General features: G+C 43.7%; 1 protein-coding gene across 2 annotated transcripts in view; it reads left to right on the top strand.

The window, feature by feature from the left end:
* The window catches only part of igsf21a (immunoglobin superfamily, member 21a), a 275,559-nt gene that overhangs the window by 178,853 nt on the left and 78,679 nt on the right, over positions 1-18,027 (top strand). The window contains exons 7-9 of one of the 2 annotated variants that reach the window (XM_068017449.1): positions 12,336-12,451; positions 14,067-14,133; positions 14,227-14,529. In XM_068017449.1, coding sequence (XP_067873550.1) covers positions 12,336-12,451; positions 14,067-14,133; positions 14,227-14,529 — 486 coding nt within the window. Of the gene's footprint in view, positions 1-12,335; positions 12,452-14,066; positions 14,530-18,027 lie in introns of both variants that reach the window. The other variant, XM_068017448.1, reaches the window with a different exon arrangement.

Here is an 18,027-nt window from a genome sequence, read left to right as displayed (position 1 = left end):
TCCATTATGGATTGAATGCAACAGGGAATGTTCTTTTGTCCCTTTTAAGCACTGTCTGTAAATATGCAAATATCTTTCCAGTCAAGGGTCTGGTGTTGCTTTCTTTTAAAAAGCAATTTCTTTCTTTACTCCAGCAACAGTTTAAAAATAAATGTTCATCGTTGGCAAAATTAATGTTCCTCATTCTTGGCAAGTGGGGCCCTGCATGACAGTGTAGGTGAGTCAGAGTAGCAGTTTTGAAATTCTTGCAGTGCCAATTGATACCTAGTACAATTCACTTTCAGCATTTTCAAATATAAATGACACTGAATGTACCTACTTCACCACAGAAGCCTTTCTTTGTCCCCAGAGAATCGCCTGACTTCATTGTTGCTTTCCCAACAACCATGAATTTATGTTAACAGTCAAGCTGAATTTTCTCTATATATATGTGTCTGTACTATTTGTAACCTAGTAGCACATTATTCTCAGTTATCACACCATATTTAGTTCATATCAGAATGCATACATTGCATGCAGCCTGCCATAGATGAACTCGCAATCTGTACCTTATTTTAGACCTTCTGCTAAGTATTAGGGGTTTCCACAAGTTGTGGAACTTCTTCCAGAGGTCCTGGCTGTCATGAATACAGCATTCACCCCCAATCGCAATTTCGTGATTGGTTTTGATGACATTGACTTCCGCTGATCAAAAGATCTATTCACGCACCGCATTCACAAGCTCAGCCTGAGCCCCTCATAAAATGAGCTTTCAACAGATATAACTAATGCACAGTAACTCCTGAATTGTGTTCTGTGCAGTTGAAAAAACAAGGAAGACTTGCATTTATATAGTGCTGTTCATGACCACCAGAATTCTCAAGGTGCTTTACAGCCAATGAAGTACTTTTGAAGTGTGATGACTGTCGTAATGCAGGAAATGCAGCAGCCAATTTGCACACAGCAAACTCCCACAAACAGCAATGTGACAACGACCAGATAATCTGTTTTTGTGATGTTGATTGAGGATAAATATTGGCCAGGACATTGGGGTTAACTTCCCTGCTCTTCAAAATAATGCCATGGGATCGTTTATATCTGCCCAAGCAGACAGATGGGGCCTCGGTTTAACATCTCGTCTGAGAAACAGCACCTCTGACAGTGCAGCACTCCCTCAGTACTTCACTGGAGTGTCAACCTTGATTTTCATGCTGAAGCTCTAGAATGGGACTGGAACCCAGAATTTTGCAACTCAGGCAAGGGTGTTATCCACTGAGCCACAGCTGACATGGCTAATATTAAAATTGGCAGGCCTGCAGCAGTTAAACCATGAGAGAAATGCAGAAGTGTCATTAGCAGAGGTAATTTGGGATTGGCCCGATATCTAGAGTTAGTATTGATGCTAGAGTGATGAAATATTGCTCCCAGTGGAAGGTAGATTGGATTTCATGGGGAAGAACATTAATATTAATAAACTGGGAAAAAGAGCAGGGAGCATACTTATCTGTAATCTTTGCTCCTTCTAAGCACTCTTTCCTGCCCCCTTTACACTATAAGGTTGTCTCTAATAGCATGAGCAGTGTCAGAGAGCATCCTACAATGTAAGTGACCCAAGGGTTCTGCTGTTGGAGACACTAAAATCCTCTTCTAATGGGGGTTCATAGGGTACCTCTGACTGGAAGGAATGCTGGCAACATTCATAGACTAATACTGATCGAGTCTACCACTTTAGGCCTGGCCATAGGTGGGCAGTTTCCAAATTGTTTACTTTAGTTTCGTTTAGTGATACAGCACTGAAACAGGCCCTTCGGCCCACCAAGTCTGTGCCGACCATCAACCACCCATTTATACTAATCCTACACTAATTCCATACTCCTACCACATCCCCACCTATCCCTATATTTCCCTACCACCTACCTATACTAGGGGCAATTACTAATGGCCAATTTATCTATCAACCTGCAAGTCTTTGGCATGTGGGAGGAAACCGGAGCACCCGGAGGAAACCCACGCAGACACAGGGAGAACTTGCAAACTCCACACAGGCAGTACCCGGATTTGAACCCGGGTCGCTGGAGCTGTGAGGCTGCAGTGCTAACCACTGCGCCACTGTGCCACCCGTACTTCTACAGATATATCCAACTAAAATGGTAAAAGTTGTGAATGTGCACAAATGTTATTTTCACAACTTTCGAGAAGTTGTACAAATCTCATCTGTGCACTGTTTTCTCTCTATTGGTGAAATGGGATGAATAGGCAACATACCAGTAACAACTACTTTCATTGTGGCTACCTCTCCAATATACAAAGGCCACTGAGGCCTCTTTGAGCTTCTGGTATATCAATTGCGCTCTTGTTGCTGGGATGAAAAACTTGAAGCCCAGCCTACCACAGAATCTTCCCTTGTGTCTCAGCATTATGCTGTCTCACATCTATTTCAACTCTACTGATATTAGCGTCAGTTCTGACATTCCTGTCTAGCAAGTGAACACTGTGGTTGCAAAAGTATCCCAATAACGAATATTGCAAAGCTTCTATTAAAACTATAAGGCTGGTGGACAGTCACGACATGATCTTCAAGTGAAGTGCCAAGAAGAAGCATTCTCCAGTAGCAGAGAGGAAAGTAGACCTTCTGAGAACAGGTTTACGTCATTTGTGAGTTCTCTTTAGTTCAGTTTCAATGTTCAGCCTGCTGTATTCCTTTCGAAGATAACAAATTTAGTAAAACGTTGAAAAGTGATCCAATAACCTGCTAGTAATCACTGTCTAGGCTTGCAGAAGAAAAATAGTCAGTCAGGTGAGGCAGTGGCAATTGTGGTACTGTACCCCAACTTGAGATAGCCCCTTCTGGAGAGCAGGAAGGACACTTTCCACAGCAACTGTTGTGTCCCTGTTCTGGAGACCCCGTAAGTCTCCAGTGCATGCCTGGGAGGTGACCACTTCTATAGGCTGGCAGATGGCAGACACATGAACATTGCCCAGTGAGACTCCACCTGGCCATTTTCTCTCAGTCTGTGAAGGGAAGGACATGAGCCCCACTCGGTGCCTCTCCTAAAAGACATGGGACAAGATCCAGGCATCCGCATCCAGCAACAATCCCGTCATCCTACTGCTCTGTAAGGGTTCGTCAATGCCAACTGGAGCAGCTAATTCCATATCCTATTAATGGCATGAGTAACATCATGTTAGTGAGGCAGCAGAAAAGTTTGGCTGACTACAAGACCACAAAAGGCCTGTGTCTGTATCATTGTCACAACAAATTAATATTGCACTGTAGGGCATGCATTAGTATGATGACTCTAACCCGCACACCATATTAATAGAGGTCATTACAGTAAAGCAATAATTGGACGTGACACACATTACTCTCTCTTTATCTCTTCTTCTATACAATTATAAAACCTGGATTCAGATGTTTCAGTTACTGTGATATGGCTACAAATTATTTCCACTTTAATGTAAAATAAATATGCGAATAAAGAACAAGATGCAGGTTATTCACCTGGGCAGGATGTCTCGTCCTCTTCCATTTTCCTCCACTACATGTTGACTGTGGCTGAGGTATGGGCTGCCCTTCCAATACTTTGCCCAAGTAATCATCCTTCATCTATAAACCTGGGCAAGTGAGTATCATCATGAAACATTACCATGCAGGGCATAGATGACCCATTGTCCACTCTTTGGTTCAGTAACCATGGCTGAATTTTCTGCACCCTGCCCCAGGGTACAGAGCTCAACTGAACTGATGTTCCAAGTAAGATGAGCATAATTGAGCAGGTACTCAGATTTTAGCTTGGAATCTTACAATCTGTCTGGCCTTGCACTATACAGCTTGGTGCCTTTACTCATTAGCTTATCAGGTTAGCTTAAATTTTTATCTTATGCAGGTGACATGCTGTGAATTTTTTTGCTGGGGGCCCAATAGACAATTAAATTGGGCTTGAATATTCAAAGCTGATTTGGTATGTGATATTAGATGGGGAACGTGCATCCCTGTTCATTGGAGTAAATTCAAACCATGGACCTTAGCTGAGCAGGTAGTGCCCTAACTGATTGTACAATCATCCTCGATGATCTACAGTCATTTGGCCTATCATGCCTGTGCGGTGCTTTGAAAGAGCTTTGCACTTAGTCCCATTCTCCTGCTTTTTCCGTATAGCCCTACACATTTTTTCCTTTTCAAATATATATCCAATTCCCTTTTGAAAGTTACTATTGAATCCACTTCCACCACCCTTTCAGGCAGTCCAGATCATAACAACTCACTGCATAAAAAGTTCTCCTCATCTCCCCTGTGGTTCTTTTGTTGGTTACCTTAAATCTGTGTCCTCTGTTTACCAACTCTCCTGCCTGTGGAAACAGTTGTTCTTATTTACACTATCAAAACCCCTCATTGTAATATATTTGGATTTGCACAAGCAGACATGGCCAGTTCAAGGAAGTGTTCATTTATGTCATTACGTCATCACATCATTAGCATAATATGCAAATACATTGCACTGCTTCCCCTTCCAGAAGAAAAGTATGTTTCTTTTTGTTTCTCTACAGTGAAATTTCTTCACAAATAAAGTTAATAACTAGTTTACAAAGTCTTTCTGATCGCCTTATGGGTTTTGGTGTGCAGTCAGGTTTTGGATTGCTTGGTTTCGGCTCAGTCCTTAAAGAAGATCTTGTTTCTTTCTCAGAAACTGGTACTTCAGACACTGAAATCTGAACTGGTTCAAACTCTGGCATGAGCTTGTGATCAAACGGATCATTCTCATGTTTTGGTTCACCCCTTTACATGGATGTTTCTCACCTTTCAATCAATTTCAACCAAGTACCTTTTGGTTCCATACACTTATACTACATTTTCCCACTTCCCACCTTGTTTGTGTCTTACTTTGACTAAACTGTTTGTGTTCAACTTTAACAGTCAAGTTTGCTGGACCAGACTCAAACATGTCCTTAACCTTCACTTCATCAAAAGCTCAACAGGTGTACACCCTATAGTGGAGTGTGGGGTTGGTTCTATACTTAGCCAACCACTGTTTCATACTGAAATTTGAACACCCAGGCCTCACTTGTTTCTAGAGTGCTTCTCTACCTATCCAGCAGATCATCACAGATCTTCCAGTTGTTCCATTTGATGCCGGATGGTAAGGAGGAGTGAGGTTATGTTTGATACTGTTTTGTTTTGTGAAATTTTGGAACAGAGAAGAACGAAATTGAGGACCATTATCTGAGTCAAGCTCCTCTGGTAAATCAATACAAGCAAAAATAGACTGTAACTCATCTATTGTTCGTTCAGCATTGGTATTTTGACTCGTGCTTGACTTCGTTCTACTTTGAGTGGCTGTTGATGAGTACTAAGAAATTGTCATTTTCCTTCTCACAAAAGTCTACATGAACTCATTGAAGTGGTCGAGTCCACCATGGCCGCGATTGCAAAGGGGTTCTAGGCAGTTTATTTCAATAGTTTTGGCGATAGTACATTTGCTAACCAATGATTCTAGGTCACTGTCTAGACCAGCCCAGTAAACAAAACCTCTTGCTGTGGATTGCATACTGACTATTCCTGTGTGTTTAGTATGGAGTTCTGCCACAATCCTATCTCTCAAAGAACTCGGAACCACCACTCAATGACCCCACTTAGTGCAGTCCTGTTCACATGACAGCTCATTGTGATGATTGTGGAATGGTTTTAGTTCCTAATCTGTACACTGGTCAAATCCTGTCCATCCATTCAATGTCTGTTCATAAACTCTTTTCAACATGAGTCTTTCTGAGTTTCAGCTGCAATTCCAATTGCAGTGATTGGAAAGTCATCATCTACTACTCCTATTGTGAAGATACCACCTTCACAGCCTACTTCTGAGTCCTTATGCAGTAAACACAACAGTGTGTCAGCAATAGCATTCTCTTTCCAACTGCAGTATTTGCTGCTGTGTTCATACTGTGAGAGAAATACAGCCCACCATGCTGCCATCGTCGATATTGCAAACTTTGGTCCCAGAATAGCTATTAGGGATTTATGATCTGTTACTAGCATGATGTTTCTACTCAACAAAAACTGGTAAAATATTTTGATTCCACAGATGATTCCAAGTCCTTCCTTTTCTATCTGCAGATAGCTGTGTTCATTCTTGGTCAGGGTACATGACACAAATGCTCTGGGCTTCTCTCGACCATCATCCATGACATGACTGATCACTGCTCCAACTCCATAGTTTGAAGCATCACATGCTAGCTTCAGGTCACTATTTGTGTCATAATGAACAAGTAGTGCATCGCTGGTCAAGCTTCTCTTACATGCATCACAACCATCTTGCTGGGCTTTAGACCATTCCTATTTCACATCTTTCTTCAACAACTCATCCAGAGGAACTAACACTGTTGCAAGCTCAGGCAGAAATCGCAAGTAGTATTGGATTTTGCCTAGAAAAGATCTAAGCTGATACACATTTTAGGCTTTCGAGCATTGACTATTGCCTCTATCTTCACTTTTACTGGCTGTAGTCCTTTTTCACTGATTTTCCAGGCCAAAGTACACTTACTCTTTTTCAACTTCACATTGTGATCATTGAGCCTTTTTAACATTTCATCCAACACTTCAAGATTCTCTTGCTCTGTTGCGGTCGCGATCAACACATCATCCTGAATGCACAAGCAATGTGGCACTCCTTGCAAAGTCTTATCCATTGTAGCTTGGAAGATTTTTGGGGAAAACTGCACATCATAGGGCAGCTTCTTGTAGGAGTATAACCCCATGTGTGTGTTTATTGTGAGATACTGCTGACTCTCTCAATCCGCATTGAGCTATGCATAAGCATGGGACAAATCCAACTTTGTGAATAGCTTGGATCCTGCTAACTCCACATACAAATCTTGAGAAGTCGACAGTGGAAACTGCTCATCATCCACTGCCTGACCGATTGCGACTTGCGGTCTTGCGGTTTTGTGTGACTTGGGCACAACTACAATTGGGGTTGCCCAATCATTGTGATCAGTTTTCATTAACATCCCATTTCTCTCCAGTAACTTTAGCTCCTCTTCAACCTTTTGTGTTTTGAGGGCGTAAGGAACCAGCCTAGCCTTGCAATATACTGGTTTTGCATCAGGTCTGATGCGGATGTGCGCTTCACATCGATTATGCCTTCATAGCTGTCCTCAAATCTTGCTGTAACTATTCAATAGCTGATCAAGCTTCTTGGTCATCTCAATTTGGAAAACATGCTTCCGGTCTAACTTCAAATTATGAAGCCAATCTTTGCCCATTAATGTTGGTGTTGACATATCTCACTACCACAATGGGTAACTTGAGGGGCTTGCCCTTATATTGGGCATTGCACTCCATTTATCCACACGTTTCTAACACCTCAGCACAGTAGGTTTTCAACTGAACTGTGCTCTCAGTTTGACGTACGTCACTGAATTTGCTCATGTACATATCTCTCATAATGGAGCAATCTGCAGCTGTATCAATGCGTATGTTGATTTACCAACATCATTGTACAAAAGCCTGTCATTTGAGTGATTGCGAGTGCCATAAATGCTGTACAGTCTGAGCTCCTCTTCGCATAGGCACTCTGGATTCACTTCAAGATTGCAAACTCCACCCTTGTGGTGTTGCTGTTTTCCATTACCACTTGAATGAGTTCCCTTCCTTGCTCAGCAAGCAGTTGCAATTTGGCCTTTCTTTTGGCAATGCTTGTGCCGTGTGGTTGCCCTTACAGCATTATCAAGACACTAAACCACTTTCACCAGCACTCTTCTGACTAGGTCTCTCCACTTGCTGACTGTAGACAGAAGCTGTACTAGTCAGTGGCATTGGAAGAAATTCCTGAACATTCTTTGATGCCATTTCCATGGAAAGAGCAATCTTACACACTAGCTCAAATGTAAGATTTTGTGTGTTTAATAACTTTGATTGGATTCTTCCATCCACCAATGCACAGTCGCTGAATGTGCCAAAGTTGCAATGTGTGATAAATTCTTCAGTGCCATAATGTACTCACCAACTGTTTCACTACTTCTCTGATTTTCTGGTTCCTAATTTGTGGCTTTCTGCTGTCTCTAGCGGCTTAGATGTTCCTCCAACTTGGTAATGATTGTTTTGAACAGCACATCTTTTGCCTTGTTGGAAGCAAGAAGGTTTGTTAATGTGCCATACACTTCTAGGCCAATTTCCATTAGCAAAATTGCTTTCTTGCGCTCAAGAATTGCCTTATTCTGAGTTTTGGCCTCTTTATTTTAATCTTCAAGTTCCAAGATATTATTAGCTCTGAAAAACATGACCATTCCTTCAATACACGAACTGAATGGTTCTTGAGCCCTCTCATTTTCAAAAGAGCCAGCGCAGACTTGATAGGCCGAATAGCCTCCTACTGTACTGTGCTATTCTGTGATGTGTTCCTAGCCTACCGATGTATTCTGTTAGGTGCAGCCATTATGTCCTGTTTGCAAATTCACAGTGGCCCAGTAAACACTTTACTGCGGCTGTCCGTAACAGTGATACCTAAAACCAGTCTAGTCAGTGGTTGAAAATATTCTCTTATCCAAATGAGCAGCTTGAATCCCATACATATTAGGACCCAGTATAGTATAGATGCATTGCTGGTCATTTTTCAAAATTCTATAGACTCTGGAACAGTTCCAACAGATTGGAGGGTAGCTGATATAACCCCATTATTTAAAAAAGGAAGCACAGAGAAAACAGGGAATTACAGACCAGTTAGCCTGACATCAGTAGTGGGAAAAATGCTAGAGTCCATTATAAAAGATGTAATAGCAGAGCACTTGGGAAACAATGACATGATTGGACAAAGTCAGCATGGATTTACGAAAGGGAAATCATGCTTGACAAATCTACTGGAATTTTTTGAGGATGTAACTAGTAGAATAGATAAGGGAGAACCAGTGGATGTGGTGTATTTGGACTTTCAAAAGGCTTTTGATAAGGTCCCACATAAGAGATTAGCGTGCAAAATTAAAGTCCATGGGCTTGGGGGTAAGGTACTGACATGGATAGAGAACTGGTTGGCAGACAGGAAACAAAGAGTAGAAATAAACGGGTCTTTTTCCAAGTGGCAGGCAGTGACTAGTGGGGTACCGCAGGGATCAGTGCTAGGACCCCAGCTATTCACAATATATATTAATGATATAAATGAGGGAATTAAATGTAAGCTATCCAAGTTTGCAGATGACACAAAGCTGGGTGGGAGTGTGAGCTGTGAGGAGGATGCAGAGAAGCTCCAGTGTGATTTGGACAGGTTGAGTGAGTGGGCAAATACATGGCAGATGCAGTATAATGTGGATAAATGTGAGATTATCCACTTTGGTGGCAAAAACAGAAAGGCAGATTATTATCTGAAGGCAATAGGTTGGGAAAGCGGGGGGAGGGTGCAGCGAGACCTGGGTACCCTTGTGCACCAGTCACTGAAAGTAAGCATGCAGGTGCAGCAGGCAGTTAAGAAGGCAAATGGTATGTTGGCCTTCATAGCGAGAGGATTCGAGTACAGGAGCAAGGATGTCTTGCTGCAATTATACAAGGCCTTGGTGAGACCACATCTGGAGTATTGTGTGCAGTTTTGGTCTCCTTCTCTGAGGAAGGATGTTCTTGCTATGGAGGGGGTGCAGCGAAGGTTCACCAGACTGATTCCTGGGATGGCAGGACTGATGCATGAAGAGAGATTGGGTTAATTAGGCTTGTATTCACTAGAGTTTAGAAGAATGAGAGGGGATCTCATAGAAATCTACAAAATTCGAACAAAACTGGACAGACTAGATGCAGGAAGAATGTTCCCGATGGCGGGGGAGTCCAGGACCAGGGGTCACAGTCTAAGATTAAGGGGACCATTTAGGACTGAGATGAGGAGAGATTTCTTCACCCAGAGAGTGGTGAACCTGTGGAATTCTCTACCACAGAAAGCAGTTGAGGCCAAATCATTAAATATATTCAAGAAAGAGTTAGATATAGTTCTTAGGTCTAAAGGAATCAAGGGATACGGGGAGAAAGCGGGAACAGGGTACTGAGTTTGGAGGATCAGCCATGATCATATTGAATGGTGGTGCAGGCTGAAAGGGCCGAATGGCCTACTCCTGCTCCTATTTTCTATGTTTCTATCCCATTCAACTGAGAAGACAGTTTGGGGCCAAAAGCTCTGTCATCAGAGGAGGTAGGTCACTGGGAGCTGGCTAATCTTGTTCACTGCAGTCCCTGCTGCCGTTTGCTGCCTATATTTATAGAGTTTGACCCATCCCTATCACCATTTTCGGTAATAAATTTGGGTTCACACTTGCAGACAAAATGGACACCAAGCATGGCCAGTTCAAGGAAGTGTTTATTTATGTTATTACCTCATCATATCATTCGCATAATATACAAATACATGACACTCATAATTTTGAACACCTCGATTAAATCTACCCTTAACTTTCTCTGCTCTGAAGAGAACAATCCGAGCTTTTCTAGTCTCTCTGCATAACTGAAGTACTATTCTAGTAAATCTCCACTGCACCCTCTCTAAGGCCTTCACATCCTTCCTAAAGTGTGGTGCCCTCCAGCTGAAGCCTAACCAATGATTTACCATAACGTCCCTGCCTCTATTTATAAAGCTATAGATGTCACATAACAGCCTTATCAACTTGTCCTGCCACATTTAGAGATTTGTGTGTGTACGACCCATGTACATTTAAATCTCTTAACAAGGAGGATGAAACTTATATCCTGTTGGTCTGTAATGAAGCATAAATATAAGCAAGAGGATATTCTAAAACACCAGGTAAGAATGGGTCACCCAAAGCCAGAAAAGCTGTTTCAGGAACAGCCACATGAACAGTGCAAACCTGAGTAGCTGGGTTGAGGAGGGGAAGCTGTGGGTTGTTTAGATTGTCAGAGCAGCGATGGACTGAATCTATCTTGCGATTTGTTTAGGCTCAAAAAGACATTCAGGTAAGTTCATCATTTCTCTGTAACAGGTATCAGGTGCTGCTGTGTTCAGGCAACATTGGCCCTTTCACCTCTGGAACCTGGGTTAGGAAACTACTTTTGGCCACTGGAATCTGTGTTCAAAGTGAATCCAATCTATCTCCAGCTTCCTACCCCTAATTGCTATCTAATGACTTCTGCTGGAAAGTGCAGGTGTGTGGATATCGGCTGAGGATAGGATCGGGAGCAGTGGTGTGGCACCCCATGGTCAAGTATGTTGCCAAGATTGACTGTTTGAACACTAAATATGGTTAATTGGGTGAGGCGCTGGAGGGCTGGTGATGCAGGAGGAGCCGTCATATCCCAGCCTGTCGATTGCCTTCAGGAAACATGGGGAGAAAATTAATAGGGTAACTACTTTTTCAATAGATATAAGGCAAAGCTCTCAAATCTGAGATGTCTCACTGGCAGTTGTCAGTCTGTTGTTCCAAAACATTGTGGGGTAAAGGAGACTTGTTGTCCTTTAAATAGTGCCACAGGATCTTCAAAACCCATATGAAGAGGCAGGATCTTGGTTTATTGTCTTATTCAAAACACAGCACCTCCAGCAATGCAGCACTCCTTCAATACTGGAATGTCAACACAGATCAGGTGGTTAAATTCTGGACTGGGACTTGAAACCAGGGCTTTCTGGCTCAGAAGGAGGAATGTGAGTAACAGAGACAAGGTGACATATTCAGTTGATGGTAAAAAAGAAATCAACATTCATGGTCACCAATGTGGCCGTCACTGAACTAGTAATCCAGAGGCTGAGGTTAATACCCTGGGGAAATGGGTTCAAATCCCACCACTGCAGCTGGTGGAGTTTAAATTTAATTAATGAAAAAACCTGGAACTGAAAGGTAATCTCATGAATGGCGCCATGAAACCATCATCAATTGTCGTAAAAACCCATCTGGTTCACTGATGTCATTTAGGGAAGGAAATCTGCCATCCTTACCTGGTCTGGCCTACTTGTGACTCCAGATCCACAGCAATGTGGTTGACTCTTAACTGCCCTCTGAAATGGCCTAGCAAGCCATTCAGTTGTCAAGGGCAATTAGGGATGGGCAACAAATGTTGGCCTTGCCAGTGATGCCCATATCCCATGAAAAAATAAGAAAAAAAAAATGGTGTGTGTCTGTATATTTAACCCACTGTTTGCAAAATTGCATTACTTGAGCAGCAAATCTTATATCCAGTGAGACTTACTGCTGGGAGAACTAGAATTGTGGAAAGGAAATGCTAGAGACAGGGAAAGTTTCCGTTTCTGAGCAGTAACAAATTGCAATCTGCAGTAAAGCCACTTTCCCCGGCAATAGTCTCACTGACATTCCTTATTGTGATGTACTAGCTCTGCTGTTCTACAGTAACACATATTGAAACCTCAAATGTTTTTCTCCTCCAGCACCCCCTTCCTCAATCTCAGTCATCGCAGCAGACGCGCCAGCAGCTTTCAGTCGCTACGAGGCTCAGAACTTCACGCTGGTTTGCATTGTTTCTGGAGGGAAGCCAGCTCCCACGGTACGTTTGCAGCATGAGGGAAGGGGACTGCAATTTTATTTAGTTTTGATTTTCTCCCTCACTCTTCATGTCCGGCCCCTGATATGTTACGCTGAAAAGCCATTCTAGGGGCTAATTCAATGACTCTGCCATTGGTGTGGGGCAGCTGGACAGTAGGAGAGGGCCGAGTGGCTCTTAGGGAGGCAGGATTGGCAGCACAGCCTGTAACTGCTCCACTGTTACGATAGACCCTGGACTGTGCTATGTTCAATATGGTAAATGAGAATTCACAGTCAGATAGGAACTGCAAGGACAGAGCCACATGGGACTGCTTCATTTTTTTTTTGACTGCTTCATGATGCAGTACGCTGAAAGTTCTACCCTCCTGGTTTGCTATGCCTTCGCAAGCCTTTGAAGTGTTCCTGCCTCCAACAGGTGAATTAGTGGAAGGGTTCACTTAATGCTTTAATGACCATCAATGTTTATAGGAACCATGAATAATGTGATTGTGTCAAGCCATAAATAGGCTGCTTTCAGTTCCCCACAACAACAACCCCCCTCCCCCACCATCACTCCTACAAAAAAGATGTGAAGACTGACTGACAGGAATTCCCTATGTCCCCAACCTGTGACAGTGCTAGTGTTGTTGTTTTCCATCTATGGCAAGCCAGAAAGTAATGGTTTTTTGTCTGATTTTGCCTGTCCCTACAATACCTTAATTTCTTGGATTCCTCACTACCTTAGCTACTTTGAGGTCTTTTGTAATGCTTCCAGCTCCTTGCATCTGAGTCCCAGCAAAATGCAACAAGCACAATGGCACTGTGCACAGGCAGAGACCAGATAACTCCCTTCTCTTCTTTTAACCCTTGCTGTGAACGTCAGGACAATTTCCCATTTTAGATGGCAGGTGAAGACTCCTGCAGCACATGAACAGTTTAAAAAAGAAAGACAAATACAATGGTCTGATCCAGAACTGTGCCATAGAATCAGAATCACACAATTGTTACAGCACAGAAGGAGGCCACTTGGCCCTTCACGTCTGCACCTGCTCTCCAAAAGAGCAATTCATTTAATGCCATTCCCCCGCCTTCTCCCCGTAATCCTGCACATTCTTCCTTTTCACTTAACAGTCTAATTACCTTTTCTTTACTCGTTAATTGTATCCCAACACACCAAATATCATTAGATGTCACGACCCATTAACCATATCCGAACACACCAGATAACATTAGAACTCATAGTCATTAACTGGATCCAAATGCACCAGATAACATTAGACTTCATTACCCATTAACTGTATACCAACACACTCAATAACATTAGACTTTGGTTCCCGTTAACTGTATCCCAATGCAAAAGATGGTAGACTTCATTAACCGTTAACTATACCCCAACACACCAGACTGTAGACTTCATTCCCCTTCATTTGTATCCCAACACACCCATATCTTGGCAATCCAAAACCTCAGGTTTGAGAGGGGTCTGAGGATATGTTAAGAAGGTGGGTCGGTTGGCTTGGTCCATCAAAATGGAATAGCTTGTTAGTCCAAATGACCATTTTCAGTTCCTGAAACCTTTTAGCATTCAATCTTGCCTGTTTCCTGAAGGTTTTAACATTTCTGTGTGTGCCCGGTAGGTGTATTTCAAGCGAGACGGCGAATTGGTTGAAGTTCTCCACGTGTCTCAGACATCTTCAGATGCAGGTATGAGAAAAAGTCGAGTCCCTCAGAATCTGATCAGCCGGGATATGGATGACACGAAGATGCAAAAATCTTTGTCCTTGTTGGATTTTGAAGGTGGAGGCAGGCTTTTCACGGAGAGGCCCTCCCCGAGCATCACTGATAGCCTTGTTCCAGCAACCACTGAAGCAGAAAGAATTCCAGAGACAGTCATTAGCCGGGAGTTCCCGAGATGGATTTATCCCAGTGATCCAGAGTACCTGTTCCGACACACCCAGATTCCCGTCAGCGACGGGACTGTTGAAGTCCGGGCCATGATCACCTGGACTTTGAATCCTGACCTGGATAATAACGCCTTGTTCAGCTGTGAGGTGAAGCACCCAGCCCTGTCAATGCCAATGCAGTCCGAGGTGATACTGAGTAAGTCTGAGAAATGATTACTTCAATAATATACTTTGCCAGACAATTTAATATTATTTACATTGAGCAGAAGGACTTTAAGGACCAACTCGTCCAATAATTTAGTCGATTAATGCAAGGCCCTGTGTCATAACAGGAAGAACTTGCATTTATATAGCACCTTTTATGACCTCAGGATGTCCCAAAGCGCTTTACAACGAATGAAATATCTTTGCAGCATAGTCACTGTTATAATGCAGTAAACATTGCAGCCCAAATTGTGCATAGCAAGCTCCCACAAAAGCAATTAAATAAATGACTAAGGGTTAAATGTTGGACAGGACACTGGAAAACTTCCTTGCTTCTTACCTGAGAGGGTAGATGGTTTAATGTCTCATCCGAAAGATGACAGCTCCGACAGTGCTGCACTGCCTCAGATGAACGTCAGCCCAGATTACCTGTTCAAGTCTCTAGTGTGGGGCTGGAACTCTCAATCTTTTGATGCAGAGGTGAGAATGCTCCCTCTAAGCTGCAGCTACCACTGACTGAGACTTAAGACCAGAAAGTCCCAAGTGTGATCTCTGGCCTGTGTTAAGTAGTTCATCCTTGCTGGGGTCAACGATTAAGGTACTACAATTCACCTCAGCATCATTGGGAAGTGATAAATCAACCAGAATTGCTGGATTACTGTCTAGTAATTTTTGTTTGAACACCAAACAACAACAACTTGCTGTCCAGCTGCTCTGGTAACAAAAAGACTGGGGGTCAAAATGGTGTCCCAATGCAGCTCGCTTTATTCGGGCTTGTGCGATATCAGGTAGGCCAAAGCCCACCCAGCAGACAGTAAGGTAAGATCTGCGGAGGGTTGTGTTTCCAGAAAGGAAGAGCCCAGGACGTCAGCAGCCCAGTTATTTTTGTGGGTCCTAGAGGACCACTCCTGTTCCTCTCAGCTCTGCAAAGGTGATCTAAAACTTAGCTTTTCGGATCCTGTTTGGCGGTCCCGCCAGTGAAACTGGTCAGAGTGTACAGACGCGAGCTCAGACTAGTTCATGGCAATTAGGCTTCTATGCACAGCATAGGACCCTGACTTGCACATTAAAACAGGCCTCCCACCTGAAACCAGCAGACAATTCAGCCAGTGAGGCTGCTATAAAAATGGCAGGCGGCGGGGTGTAGACGTTAATATGGTGGGGTAAGTCCACCAACCCTATTTTGAGGCTGTTATCACCCTGTTGACACTGATTTTAGTGAGTTAAAAATTGATCCTGATGACTTGGGCAAAGTATCTTTGGTCTGCTGATTCCTAGGGAACCATTTCAAAACGTGAGTGCCTGGGGGTGAAATTGGTCTTGGGTTAAAGGAGCGCTAAAGGAACGATAGCTAATCAGCTGCCCGTTGTACATTGAAGTCAATTGAATAGAAAAACAGGCAGGATGTAAAATAAGCTGCCAATTTGTTTCCACCCGTTTCCCGCCACCACCCAAAGTCAACTTTATGCCCACTGTCTTTAAGGGCAGGGCAATGGAAAAAGAAGTGACCCCTACAACGTGTCAAGATACAGTTGGGACGGGAATTAAAGTGGTGTCCTAATTTTTAGGCCTAATGGTATTGCATGTTGTATCGGGGAACCAACACATGGCAACATGGTGAACAGGAGTTCCCATTCACAGTGTCCGCACTGCAGCCTCAACTGGACCACTGTGCACAGGTGGCAGCTGGAGACGTGGGCATTTCACATGAGGAAAGAGGGGGGATTCAAAGTGAAAATTACCTTTGGGCCTTGTGATGGATGGCCTGTTAGCCAGTACACCTTCAATATCTTGCCCACAAGGTGACCCACCTACTGTGTATATGTGACAGTCAGTGACATATTGCCAGCAACGGCACAAAGCAGAAAATCCCACCCTATCTGTGCCCAACCTTGTTATGTTTCAGTGCCATGATCTTTCATCCAGACAGGTGAGACCAGCTGTGACACAGGCAGCTCTTCACCCACCATTACTGAGGCTCAATCACATTTCTGCAGGCATTGCTGTGTCCTCTCTCCTCAGCTGTGACTGACTGCTGAACTATCTGGCAGATCCAGCCTGATCAGTGATAAGTATAGGCTGTTTGGCTGTGGAGGGCATCGCCGTTAAACCACCTATCCTCCTAGAGGCTGCGGGTTCGAGAGGTGCTGCCAAAGAAGATGGTACACACTGCAGCCATGGTGCGTCAGTGGTGGAGAGGTGGGCTGGTCCCTGGGCTGTTGATCAAGCAAACTTCTTGAGTGTTGTTGGAGCTGCACGCCATCACATTCCAGACATGTGCTTTGTAGGTGGTGGAGAGGATTTGGGGAGTCAGGAAGTGAGCCACATGCCACAGAATACCCAGCCTCTGAGGCATTTATGCCACTAGTCCAGTTGAGTTTCTGATCAATGGGCATCCCCATGGAGATAAACAAGCCAAGGCCTCTCCTCATGTCCATTTTTCAGCAGAAAATCACTGGATAGCAACTGGAAATGTTAACCCTGGCTGATAATATTGGTTGGAATTTTCCCGTCCCCTCGGAGGCTGGGGAAATAGGAGAAAAACCTGTCAGGACAGCACCCCACGCAGTGCCACCTCCAGCCGAGTTCCCCAGGGGCTGGCTGTCAGTGGAATCAGGAACCCGCTCACCGGAGGTGGGAAGGCAATTAAGACACTTTAGACCTCAATTAACAGCAATTTTTGGAGAGGAAGGCAAGGTTGCCAGCACGCATGGGCCCTCCGCTCTGTCTTGTGCTCAGCAACGCTTTGGATGCAGCCATGATGGGAAGTCATAGCATCTTCATAGCCTGTTGCACATGCCAGTATAAAGGATCGGAAGGACTGTAAACAGTACCTGCGGCCAAATACATTTATGTAGAGTCGCTGCCCCTCCAGACTGATGCCCCTGACAGTTCTAGGCTTTTGTTTTTTTGTATGCCATCTCGTGAGCACCTCCATTTTGAGGTGCCCTCTTGCTCTCCCTCTGCCTGAACAGCACTCACCAGTCCCAGTGAGGCTGCCTACTAATTGGCCATCTCACATAAAATTAAGCTGGCAGGCACGCTACAGAAATGAACAAGATGGAACCCAGAAATGGTCCCAACATTGGGCTCCCAATGCCTGTGGGAAAATTTAATCTCCCAAACCCATGGCTGCTGAGGCTAATTCTAGTGGCCCAATCATTGCCTCAATTGAGATAAGCTCGCACAGCACAGGCCAGGGATTAAACCTACAGCCTTCCCTCCATATTACAATGGGCAGTGCCTTTTGTAGGGGAGTCCTAGAGGAGAAGCTTTCATGTTGGGTGTATGGGACTTTCACTTGTTAAATACACTTGAAATGGGGAAAGAATTTATTGCCTCATATTCTACAGCATTCCTTGCATTTTTTGAAGTTTTGCTGCATTCAACAAACAAATGCTTAATGATGCAATGGACATTTAACTAAACCCAGACCACTGCACCACATGTTCTGATGTTTGATAATGATGAAATCTAACAACTCCATTTT

Source organism: Heterodontus francisci, chromosome 37, assembly GCF_036365525.1.
Source record: "Heterodontus francisci isolate sHetFra1 chromosome 37, sHetFra1.hap1, whole genome shotgun sequence".
Lineage (NCBI taxonomy): Eukaryota > Metazoa > Chordata > Chondrichthyes > Heterodontiformes > Heterodontidae > Heterodontus > Heterodontus francisci.
This window is presented reverse-complemented; position numbering and strand designations above follow the sequence as displayed.